General features: G+C 35.8%; 1 protein-coding gene across 1 annotated transcript in view; it reads left to right on the top strand.

The window, feature by feature from the left end:
- LOC128657169 (gastrula zinc finger protein XlCGF26.1-like) overlaps positions 1–5,021 on the top strand; it is a 31,991-nt gene extending 26,970 nt beyond the window's left edge. The window contains exon 9 of the mRNA XM_053711410.1: positions 979–5,021. Within this exon, the coding sequence (XP_053567385.1) occupies positions 979–2,165 (1,187 nt within the window). The 3' untranslated portion in view covers positions 2,166–5,021. The remainder of the gene's footprint in view (positions 1–978) is intronic.
- The last annotated feature ends 8,675 nt before the right edge of the window (positions 5,022–13,696 follow it).

Raw genomic sequence — 13,696 nt, 5'->3', positions numbered from 1 at the left:
CTAATGCTGAATGCTTTGTGAACAAAACCAAGTTATAAAGAGTAGTTTTGAAATTGAATAATTGTACAGGTAGCCCTCAGTTTACGCCGGGGATAGGTTCCAGAAGGAATGGTTGTAAATCGAAACCGTTGTAAATTGAAACCCAGTTTATAATGTAAGTCAATGGGAAGTGAGGGAGTTAGGTTCCAGGCCCCTCTCAAAATTGTCATAAGTAACATAGTAACGTGTATATGTGAATATATATATATATATATATATATATAAAGACTTTAAATGCCAAACAGCATTATAAACCTAATAAAATAATCACAGAATATATAATTAAACTAAGTTAAATGAACAAAAACATTTGCTAAACAGCATTATAAACCTAATAAAATAATCACACAGCACAGACTTCACTTGCATTTTTCTGCAAACAGTTCTTTCTATGCATTCCAATCTGGACTGATTTATAGACAGGAAGATCTTGTTCCTTTGAAATCTGCTCGATATCTCAGGTCTGGTTAAACTGATTAATTTCAGCTTGCTTGGCTTTGCTGCAACAAAAGCGGACAGCTCCACCTACTGGCTATTTTAATAAATGCAATGCTTTTCAATAGCAGTCACATGACTGGAAAAAAAAAAGGTTGTTATTCTGAAACGGTGTAAATTGAACCGTTGTAAAACGAGGGCCACCTGTATTTGTAAACTTGTCTGTGAATTTTAAATGTTAAATATATTAAAGAAAAATAATAGGTAAAAAAAACATTACTAAATAATTCATATTTATTTCAGTGACTGACATGTATGTGATGCCGGGGAGTCTAAAAAAATATTCTGTAGTATCTACTAAATGCCCATGGGGGCTGGGGAAAGGTGTAGGGTCATAGCTGGCCCCCTTCTCTTGTAGTAGACACTTATTCAGAACGGTTGAAATGTTTTAAACATAAAATAGGTATGGCATTAATAAATAGCATTATTTCTATTATATTTCAGGGAGCTTCACAAACTACAAAAATCCTAGTTACAGTCAGAATGCAGATGCATCTTTCAACCTTCTTCAGGATATAAAAAGCCATGTAGAAAATGTATGTTCTGAATGTGGAAAATGTTTTACTAAGACATCATCTCTCATTGGTCATCAGAAAATGCATACAGGAAAGAAAGCATTTTCATGTTCTCATTGTGGGAAATGTTTTACTCTGAAATCAAATCTTATTCATCATCAGAAAATTCATACAGGTGAGAAACCATTTTCATGTTCTGAATGTGGGAAATGTTTTACCTGGAAATCATCTCTTAAATATCATCTTATAAATCATACAGGAGAGAAAGGATTTTCATGTTCTGAATGTGGGAAATGTTTTGCCCGAAAATCAATCCTTATTACTCATGAGAAAATTCATACAGGAAGACAATCATTTTCATGCTCTGAATGTGGAAAATGTTTTATCCATAAATCAAATCTTAATAATCATCAGAAAATTCATGCAGGAGATAAAGCATTTTTATGTTCTGAATGTGGGAAAAGTTTTACTCTGAAATCAACTCTGATTACTCATCAGAAAATTCACACAGGTGAAAAAATATTTTCATGTTCTGAATGTGGAAAATCTTTTACCAATAAATCATATCTCATTGACCATCAGAAATGTCATACAGGAGAGAAAGCATTTTCATGTTCTCACTGTGGGAAAGGTTTTACCCGGAAAGCAACGCTTAATAATCATCAGAAAATTCATACAGCTGAGAAAGCATTTTCATGTTCTCACTGTGGGAAATGTTTTACTCTAAAATCAAATCTTATTACTCATCAGAAAATTCATACATGTGAGAAACCATTTTCTTGTTCTGAATGTGGAAAATGTTTTATCTTAAAATCTTCTCTTAAATATCATCATCAAATTCATACAGGAGAGAGAGGATTTTCATGTTCTGAATGTGGGATATGTTTTACTCTGAAATCATCCCTTATTACTCATTATAAAATTCATACAGGAGAGAAAGCATTTTCATGTTCTGAATGTGGGAAATGTTTTACTCTGAAATCATCCCTTATTACTCATCAGAAAATTCATACAGGAGAGAAAGCATTTTCATGTTCTGAATGTGGGAAATGTTTTATTCAGAAATCACATCTTATTACGCATCAGAAAATCCATATTAGAAGAAATCAGAGTTAAACCTAGTAAGTACATAGGGTGACTCATAGTCTTTTTCTGTACAAAACCTAGAGTGCTGATGATGATTATATGTCTTCCTTTGAGTTCATGCTTTTGGATCTGTTTAAGGTCCCCTCTGCATCTGAAGCTTGTTTACAAGATGGCCTAATGTGTTTATTATCACTAGAGGGGGATCTGGTATTTCAATATAGGTTAGAATATTAGTTATCACCTTGTGTAAATAAAATGTGCATTTATTTTAGTATATGTTTATAGATGGTAGCTCCTATGTGCAGATAAAAGTTATATAAATATACCCAAAGACTTTTGAAGTTGCTAAACCCTTCTTTTTGAGGGCATTATAGTCAGGTGATAATTAAAGTAGAATTTAAAGGGACAGTGTACCCTAAATCTTTCTTTCCTTTAATTTATTCTCTAGGATCCATTTAACCTGTGGTGTTTTTTTGTTTGTTTTTTTTTAGTTAATTTACCTTTATATCAGCATTTGAAAGAGCTGATTTTTGCTGGTGGTATCCCTGCCTATATTGAAATATTCTGTTTTTAAAGGGACAGATGGAGCGTGCAGTTTTAAACAACTTTCCAATTTACTTCCATTAACAAAACATGCACATTATTTTTATGTTTACACTTTTTGAGTCACCAGCTCCTACTGAGCATGTTCAAGAATTCACAAAATATACGTATATACATTTGTGATTGGCTGATGTCTCTCACATGATACAGGGGAGTGGAAATAGACATAACTTTGTAATTTGTCAGAAAAATATCTACTACTCATTTGAAGTTCAGACTAAGGCCCTGATATTCTGAGTTTCTCCAGCTTTGAGAGAAATTGCAGTTCAAACTTCATATGGGGTCGAACTCACTGAATATTCAAAACTCTCCAGCACTGCAAGATATTTCTCATTTCTGTATATGAAGGAGAGACAAGCCCAGTGCAATACAGCCCTGTATGATATGAGAGTTTTGTTACACTTCTGAGTTACTTTAACAAAGTAGGATCATACTTTGTATATTTCTGTTTATATGTACAAATTACAATGCACCTTTAAATTGCTGCATTGCAAACTAAAACTGACACTTTCAGAAAGTGCGAGGGAGAAGGCAGTTCCCTGAGCTGAACAAGGGAGTTCCCAGGGTTTGTCTGAAACTCTCTCACAAGTCTTGTGACATTTTCTAAACATTTAAACAAGCTGTTCTCACTGATTTGTCTCACCAGGTGAAGTTTGCTCAAAATTCACAATAGACCTTTTTTTTTAACTAACAGAGAAGTAGTATCTCTGGGATTTCCAAGTGCTGCCTCTGTGAAGTCTGCCCTATAATCACAATTTGCAAAATCACAATTCTAAATGCACTGCTGTACACAAAATAAAATACAAAATAAAATACAAAATAGAAAGTGCAAAGTTTAAATGTAATAAAATGTAATCTGAAGTGTACAGTGATATAAAATAAAAAGCACAAAGTGTAAATGCAGCAGAACTGTCATGTTATGCAGTGCTATATTGCACTGAGCTTGTCTCTTTCACATACAGAAATGCAGGGAACTCCCCTTGGAGAAGTAAAGCAACAAGAAATGTCACTTGCAGTGCTGGAGGATCATTTTAGAAAATCTCACCTGAGCGGTTGGGTCTATATCAGGACCTAAGTGTTTGTACATTGTCTTTTTATCATGTATGTGTTGATTATGCAAATCTACTGTAGTCCTTTAAATGGACATAATACGTATATGCTAACTCACTTTAAAGGGATGCAGCATAACTGTAAGAAGCTGAACATTTCATAGTAAACTTCCTTAAACTGAATAAGAAAATAGCATGACTGTGCCTGCACATGCCAGATGCACACTCCTTACAAGTCCTGGGACTAGCATACTGATTACAGTGGGTTGTGCATATTTAGGAATTATCTTCATTTTTTTACATAGAGATATTCAGGTGATATTTTCTAATCGGCTTTTTACAGCTATGCTGCATCACTTTCAACTGCTTCAACATTTGGGTATCATGTCCCTTTAAAGGGAGAGTCAAGTCCTAATTAAATCCTGAAATTTTTTTGAACATGTAATTTTAAACAACTTCCCATTTTACTTTTATCACCAATTTTGATTTGTTCTCTTGTTATTCTTAGTTGTAATCTAAACCTAGGAGGTTCATATGCTAATTTCTTAGATTTTGAAGACTGCCTCTAATCTGAATGCATTTTGACCACTAGAGGGCATTAGTTCATGTGTTTCATATAGATATTATTGAGCTCATGCACGTGAAGTGACCTAGGAGTGAGCACTGATTGGCTAAAATGCATGTCAGTCAAAATAACTGAAATAAGGGGGCAGTCTGCAGAGGCTTAGATACAAGGTAATTACTGAGGTTAAACGTGTATTATTATAACTGTGTTGGTGATGCAAAACTGGGGAATGGGTAATAAAGGGATTATCTTTCTTTTTAAACAACAAAAACTCTGGTGTTGACTGTCCCTTTTAAGTATTGGCTATAGAAAAGCTTTGTAAACAAAGCCAGCAGAAGAAATTGCACCCCCAGTGGAGTGTGAGATAGAGAAGTTATAAAATGTTAATTTTAAATTGTTCTTTTTAAAGTACACTGAACCCCAAATTTTTCTTTAGTGATTCAGATAGAGCATGAAATTTTAAGCAACTTTCTAATTTACTCCTATTATCACATTTTCTTTATTCTCTTGGTATCTTTATTTGAAATGCGAGAATGTAAGTTTAGATGCCGGACCATTTTTGGTTAACAACCTGGGTTGTCCTTGCTGATTGGTGGATAAATTCATCCACCAAAAAAAAGTGCTGTCCAGAGTCTAAACCAAGAAAAAAGCTTAGATGTCTTCTTTTTCAAATAAAGGTAGCAAGAGAACGAAGAAAATTGATAATAGGAGTAAATTAGAAAGTTTCTTAAAAATGCATGCTCTATCTGAATCGCGAAAGAAAAAAATTGGGTTTAGTGTCCCTTTAAGTATTTGCATTTGGTATACAGATAAAATAAAAAGCATGGAAGTGTACAGAAATTGATAAAATAAGGAAATCTGATTTCTCTGCAAGCTCAAATTATTTTAATAGGTTGGGTTTCAAAAAACAAGTTAGCTATTTCATATACAACAAATAAACCTAAATAAGCAATTTATCATACATTTTATATTCTGCAGCTGGTATAACAATGCTTTGTAGACACATTAAAGGGACAGTTTACTCCAAAATGTTCACCCATTTAATTTGTTCCCAATGATCCACTTTTACCTCCTGGAGTGTATTAAATTGTTTACGAGTATTTCCATTACCCTTATATTGGCATTTGAAATAGATTATTTAGCCTGTGGTATCCCCACCCATCCTTAAAGTTTTTGGCCTCAAGGCCAAGCTGTATAAACACAGCCAGTATAAGAAATTACACTTCCAGTGAGTTATAGAAGTGATAAGGTAATAAAATGTTAGTTTTGCATTGTTCTCTCCAAGTACTGCTGATTGGTTTATGGACAGATATAAGATAAAGAAGCAGATATATGTATACAATGTGATACAGTAATGAGATCTGATTATACCTACAAACCCATTTTATTAGATTGTGGCTTCAAAACACAAAATCAACTAATTCTTATACACAAATAAGCCTTAAAAAAGCAAATCGTATACATTTTATACTCTGCAGCTGGTAAAAAAAGTGGAAACACGTTAAGGGAAAAACTATTTTATAGTATACTGTCCCTTTAAGGAAAAAATATTTACAGTACATTCTCCTAATAAATTGGCCAGGTGTATAGGTACAGGGAGCCCCTAAATTAAAGGGACAGTCTAGTCAAATTAAACTTTTATTATTCAGATAGGACTTGTAATTTTAATCAGCTTTCCAATTTACTTTTATCATCAAATATGCTTTATTCTCTTGGTATTCTTAGTTGAAATTAAACTTTGGTAGACTCAAGTGCTAATTTCTAAGCCCTTGAAGGCTGCCTCTTATCACATGCTTTTTTAATTGCTTTTCACAACAAGAGACTGTAAGTTCATGTGGGCCATATAGATAACACTGTGTTCAGGCACGGGGAGTTATTTAAGAGTTAGCACAACACAATACTAAATGCAAGTCAATAGATAAATAAAATGTTATGTGATCAGGGGGCTGTCAGAAGATATAAGCAAAAGCAAAGTCAGCAGGCACTACTCCAAACCCAGATAGGTAAAATAAAAAATAATTTCATTGGAACATCATTAAAACAGGCAGACAGACATGACAGGTATGGTGGACAGTCTGATGCGTTTTGCGCCCTCTAGCAACGCTTATTCATAGACTGCAGTCTATGGCCCCAATTTATCAAAATCTGGTGGACCTGATCCGACAGTGCGGATCAGGTCCGCCAGACCTCGCTGAATACGGAGAGCAATACGCTCGCCGTATTCAGCATTGCACCAGCAGCTCACAAGACCTGCTGGTACAATGCCGCCCCTTGCAGACTCGCGGCCGCCAGCAGGGGGGTGTCAATCAACCCGATCGTACTCGATTGGGTTGATTTCCGGCGATGTCTGTCCGCCTGCTCAGAGCAGGCGGACAGGTTATGGAGCAGCGGTCTTTGTGACCGCAGCTTCATAACTGCTGTTTTTGGCGAGCCTGCAGGCTCGCCAGAAACACAGGGCCTCAAGCTCCATTCGAAGCTTGATAGATAGGCCCCTATGTCTCAACCAGATCTCTATAGGCAGAGAACAACCTATAACCAAGGGTTATCAGGGGTATAGATGTATAATTGCTCTCACCATGCCACAAATATATTAGCAAACAATGGTGCAAATTTTGTGCCCATTGCAGTGCCACATGTTTGAAGAAAATATTTGTTACTAAACATAAAATAATTATGTGACCTATATTGGTGATTGTTGTTTTTAATCCCTTTTTGGTTTCTTTGGGCAGTGAAATAGTTAATATGTTGTTCTCTGCCTATAAAGAGATCTGGTTGAGACAGACTGTAGTCTATGAATAAGCGCCATTAGAGGGCGCGAAAGGCGTCAGACTGTCCACCATACCTGCCATGTCTGTCTGCCTGCCTGTTTTAATGATGTTCCAAAAGTATTTTTGATTTTACCTATCTGGGTTTGGAGTAGTGCCTGCCGACTTTCCACCGTGTTGGCTACGGCACTCCGGGTGTCAAAGGAACTTGCTACCCCTGCTGGGATCTGTTTCCGGTTTGTTGTGCTACACGCCAAGGCTGCGGTCGCTTTTATCTACTAAGGCTGTCAGAAGATGCCTAGATACAAGGTAATCACAGAGGTAAAAAGTATATTAATATAACTGTGTTGGTTATGCAAAACTGGGTAATAAAGGCATTGTCTATCTTTTAAAATAGGGCTGGGAGATATGGGTTAAAAAAAACACGATTGCGATTTAATCGCGATTTTATTAAAAATTACTATAACACCTTCATTTTTCAATAAAACGTTTAATTAACACTACAAAATCTTACTGTACATGTTTCTCAATGTCCAATACACTCTTGGAGCATAAAAATACATACCACAAAATAGTTAAAATAAAATTAGCTAGTGCTACCTGTGCTGTGGTTACATAGATAGTATAAAGTCCCTTTATTTAACAGTACACTACAGAATCTTACTGTACATGTTTCTCAATGTCCAATGCACTCTTGGAGCAAAAAAATACAAACTACAAAATAAGGTAAGGCACTATAAAGTATTTGTACAATACTCACTTTATTGCTCACAACTTTGATTTGTCCCACCACCACACCACTGCTTGACCACCCCCACACTACTCCGGCGATTAATCGCGGTTTAAAACCGCATCCGTGATTAATCGTGCAGCCCTATTTTAAAACAATAAAAATTAAATTGTAGACTGTCCCTTTAACATCAAAAGTGCAAATTGTTTCCAAAAGCCCTTGTCTGGATAAGGAAAGCCCTGTTGCTGCAATAAATACACGGTGCTGAAATACAACACTTTCTTCTGGTTTTCTAATGCTAATTTGTGTAGAAAAACACTGAATTATTCTCAATTCCTGCTTATTTTAGAAATGTCAATGAATTCCTTTATAGATCTACAAACGTTTTGACTATAGAGTTGGGAAAACCTGGAAAACTCACACTGTGTATTGTTTACAACTTTGTTTATTAAAATTGTAATAAAAATATGCATTTCTTTCACACCTTTGTTGTACATTTCTCACATGTCATGATGTATATGTAATTATGATACAGTTTGATATATATATATATATATATATATATATATATACAGGGAGTGCAGAATTATTAGGCAAATGAGTATTTTGACCACATCATCCTCTTTATGCATGTTGTCTTACTCCAAGCTGTATAGGCTCGAAAGCCTACTACCAATTAAGCATATTAGGTGATGTGCATCTCTGTAAGGAGAAGGGGTGTGGTCTAATGACATCAACACCCTATATCAGGTGTGCATAATTATTAGGCAACTTCCTTTCCTTTGGCAAAATGGGTCACAAGAAGGACTTGACAGGCTCAGAAAAGTAAAAAATAGTGAGATATCTTGCAGAGGGATGCAGCACTCTTAAAATTGCAAAGCTTCTGAAGCGTGATCATCGAACAATCAAGCGTTTCATTCAAAATAGTCAACACGGTCGCAAGAAGCGTGTGGAAAAACCAAGGTGCAAAATAACTGCCCATGAACTGAGAAAAGTCAAGCGTGCAGCTGCCAAGATGCCACTTGCCACCAGTTTGGCCATATTTCAGAGCTGCAACATCACTGGAGTGCCCAAAAGCACAAGGTGTGCAATACTCAGAGACATGGCCAAGGTAAGAAAGGCTGAAAGACGACCACCACTGAACAAGACACACAAGCTGAAACGTCAAGACTGGGCCAAGAAATATCTCAAGACTGATTTTTCTAAGGTTTATTGGACTGATGAAATGAGAGTGAGTCTTGATGGGCCAGATGGATGGGCCCGTGGCTGGATTGGTAAAGGGCAGAGAGCTCCAGTCCGACTCAGACGCCAGCAAGGTGGAGGTGGAGTACTGGTTTGGGCTGGTATCATCAAAGATGAGCTTGTGGGGCCTTTTCGGGTTGAGGATGGAGTCAAGCTCAACTCCCAGTCCTACTGCCAGTTTCTGGAAGACACCTTCTTCAAGCAGTGGTACAGGAAGAAGTCTGCATCCTTCAAGAAAAACATGATTTTCATGCAGGACAATGCTCCATCACACGCGTCCAAGTACTCCACAGCGTGGCTGGCAAGAAAGGGTATAAAAGAAGAAAATCTAATGACATGGCCTCCTTGTTCACCTGATCTGAACCCCATTGAGAACCTGTGGTCCATCATCAAATGTGAGATTTACAAGGAGGGAAAACAGTACACCTCTCTGAACAGTGTCTGGGAGGCTGTGGTTGCTGCTGCACGCAATGTTGATGGTGAACAGATCAAAACACTGACAGAATCCATGGATGGCAGGCTTTTGAGTGTCCTTGCAAAGAAAGGTGGCTATATTGGTCACTGATTTGTTTTTGTTTTGTTTTTGAATGTCAGAAATGTATATTTGTGAATGTTGAGATGTTATATTGGTTTCACTGGTAAAAATAAATAATTGAAATGGGTATATATTTGTTTTTTGTTAAGTTGCCTAATAATTATGCACAGTAATAGTCACCTGCACACACAGATATCCCCCTAAAATAGCTAAAACTAAAAACAAACTAAAAACTACTTCCAAAAATATTCAGCTTTGATATTAATGAGTTTTTTGGGTTCATTGAGAACATGGTTGTTGTTCAATAATAAAATTAATCCTCAAAAATACAACTTGCCTAATAATTCTGCACTCCCTGTATATATGTGTGTGTGTATATATATATATATATATATATATATATATATATATATATATAGTGGAAAGTAGAATGCAAATGTAACAAGTACAATTGCAAGCTCCCTGGTTATGAGTGCGCAAAACTTCAGTATAATAAATGGTATAGTTTAATCTAATCTTATACTCAATGAATTAGTATTAATTCTAAGTTATGTGTTAGACATGTAATTATGTATGTGTATATATATATATATATATATATATATAAACAGTGTGTCTACACAGTATACAGAAAATAAATTATATTATAAATAAATACATGCATATAGTTGTATAAGAGAGCAACTTATTGAAATCAATTTGATCCCCTAAATATTGTAATAAAAGTCCATAAATGAATAAGTATGGAGATTATAGGTGGGGACTGGTGCTCATACTAAAAATACATAAATATTCATGAAAACGTGTTTGATGGGAAGAACAGATAGCTGGCTGCTGTAAAGAAACCCTCCAGTGGGCGGAAGAACCCTTTCTAGGTAATTCCTAAAAATAAAATAAGTATATGGAAGAGTACTGGAAGGGATACTGTGCCAGTTGGTGTGCCCCCTCAAAAACAATATGTAATTGACAACACAATTGCTAAATCAAAATAAAATGTTTAAAGCAATACGGAAGACGGTCATAGAAATAACCACTCTAATCTCTAGACTGGAGAATAAGGAGTAGTCTTATATTCAAAGTGTAACTGTAATAATCATCAGCATAAACAGTGAAAAAAAGATTAAAGTCTTTCAATCCGTTCAAAGAATTCAAGCAATGTTTATCCACTAGGGTTTGTGTGTACTACTTACAAAATGCACCCTCAATCATATGAGGTGAGTGTAAGACACGATCAGGATGGTACTCCGAGGATGATGTGTTTCTTATGAAGGTTCCATTTTCAAGATCAGGCTCTGCCCCAATTATCCTCAGGCTGGTATCCGCCCCACTTAGATATGACAGTTGTCCCCAAAAGAAGGCAAAGAATTCATATGCAGATATTCACCCCAGTAGGTTACTCGATATCATGCAAAGGAGAGAAAATGACAGGACATAGTGTAATATTGTTTTTATTTTACATATACAAAATATGTCAGCCAAATTCAAACTTACATTAGACAACCTCAATGATTATGAGGTAACTTAAAAACATATAATCCAAATAAGCAATTGTAGAACAATGATTCTATTTCTCCAATGATTCTATTTCTCCTATGTGTGGCAAATGAAATAGTTTAGAGTGGTTATTTCTATGACCGTCATCCGTATTGCTTTAAACATTTTATTTTGATTTAGCAATTGTGTTGTCAATTACATATTGTTTTTGAGGGGGCACACCAACTGGCGCAGTATCCCTTCCAGTACTCTTCCATATACTTATATATATATATATATATATATATATATATATATATATATGTATATGTAATTATGATATAGTTTGAGATATATATATATATATATATATATATATATATGTGGGTTTCTTACTGAAAATGGTTTCCAGTAGTGCTTAAAGAGACAGTAAAGACAAAATTAAACTTTCATAATTTAGATAGAGTATGCAGTTTTAAACAACTTTCCAATTGACTTCAATTATCAAATTTGCATTGTTCTCTTGGTATTCTTTGTTGAGGGCTAAGTTTAGGTAGGCTGAACCTAGGGATTACTCTTTAACAAAGGACACCAAAGATAACTAAACAAAAGTGATTATAGAAGCAAATTGGAAAGTTGTTTAAAATGTCACTCTATCCAATCAATGTGTTTGATATTGACTTTACTGTTCCTTTAAAGGGACAGTAGAGATATATAAAGTTTCCAGAGATCATTATTTCCAAATGTAGCCCAGTTTTGTAATATACTGCGTTTGCAAGTAAAAGCACTTACTGTTCGTGCCACTGCCGTTTGAAAATGTCCGTCTGGCCCCTACCCTATTTCGTCATCAGTGACATCATCATCTTCTTGATACATGTAATTTTTCTATTATCCTTGTAACCGGCTTTAGCGCATGTGCAATGCACCTATTGTACTAAAGGGGAACGTTTGAACACAGGAACAAAAACACTGGCTCATTATCTGAGTGGTTCATAGTTGCGGTGTACCAATGTCCTGTTCAACCCTCCAGCAGCAGTTAGTAGTTCCTAGATTGGATTTTATTGGAGATTATATGGTACAGTATGTCTCTTCCACTGTGTTATACTTATTTGGCAGCACTGGTTAAAGCAGGATAAGACAGGTGTCCCCAAGATCCTTGTTATAGGATAGTGAATATATGCAAAATGTATTCTTCTATAGCAATGCTGGGTTAATATTATTATTAGCTTATTGATTTTTTTAAATTCTAGTTGGGTGAAGTATTCCTTTAGACTGGTGCTTAATTTTTTTGTGACATCTAGATACTCTCTATGTACAGCACAATGTCTGTGTAGACTGACGCAAAATATACATATAAAGAGCAGTGATGTGCCCGCCTGTAAGATTAAATGTTTTTTTTGACTATGTATTGAACGTTTTCTTATAGATTAAAAAGGAAAAGTGTGTCTTGGAACTTGTTTCATTGACTTTATAAGGGGTTAAGAGTGTAAGCTCCAGGGTGCTAAATCCCCAGTTATCTTCAGTTGGCGAGGAGATTGATACTATTTATAAACATACAACAACCCATTGCCCACAGATAAGGTCACATGTTCAGTCTGAGCAGCAGGCTGCCTGGAAATTGCTTTGATAGCTGAGGAGTTACACAGGGTGAGCAAGAATGCAAAAGAGGGAGAATTATTTCCTATCCCTGTGCAGTAGAGGATTTAACTCTATCAAACACATCAGCATTCTGTTTACCTACTTCTCTTCTACAATTGTATATTTAAGATGTTTCTGATCAGTTTTAAAGAATGACTTTCTGAAACCTCTAAAAAGATGTGGCAGACTGCATAAATTTACATAGCACTTAAAACCACTATTGCTTTTACAAACGGCAACATTTGTTTTCGGTAGTGCTATAAACGGGCAGCAAATTCAGGAGCCTAATTACAAATTGGAACTCCTTTCCTGTGTATAAAGTTTAATATTTTGAATTGAGTTTTATTTTGTGTATGCTGTTTATGTATGTATGTGTGTGTGCAAAAAAATAAATATATATATATATATATAGTCAGCAGAAAAAGCGCAGTCCAATAGGCATTTTTTAATTAGTCACTATTTATTGTGAACGTTTTCGGACCAACCGGTCCATCCTCAGACTTATTACGTTAGCGGTGAGCTGTTAAAACGTGTTCGTGCACGATTTCCCCATAGGAATCAATGGGGGAGAGCCGGCTGAAAAGAAACCTAACACCCTAACATGAACCCCGAGTCTAAACACCCCTAATCTTACACTCTTATTAACCCTTAATCTGCCACCCCCAACATCGCCGCCACCTACATTATATTATTAACCCCTATTCTGCTGCTCCGGACACCGCCGCCACCTATATTATACTTATGAACCCCTAATCTGCTGCCCCCAACATTGCCGACACCTACATTTTATTTATTAACCCCTACTCTGCCGCCCCAATGTTGCCGCAACCTACCTACATTTATTAACCCCTAATCTGCCGCCCCCAACGTCGCCGCCACTATAATAAAGTAATTAACCCCTAAACCTAAGTCTAACCCTAACACCCCCTAACTTAAATATAATTAAAATAAATCTAAATAA

Source organism: Bombina bombina, chromosome 4 (assembly GCF_027579735.1).
Source record: "Bombina bombina isolate aBomBom1 chromosome 4, aBomBom1.pri, whole genome shotgun sequence".
Lineage (NCBI taxonomy): Eukaryota > Metazoa > Chordata > Amphibia > Anura > Bombinatoridae > Bombina > Bombina bombina.
The sequence above is the reverse complement of the archived record's forward strand: the minus strand, read 5'-3'. Positions and strand labels throughout refer to the sequence as shown.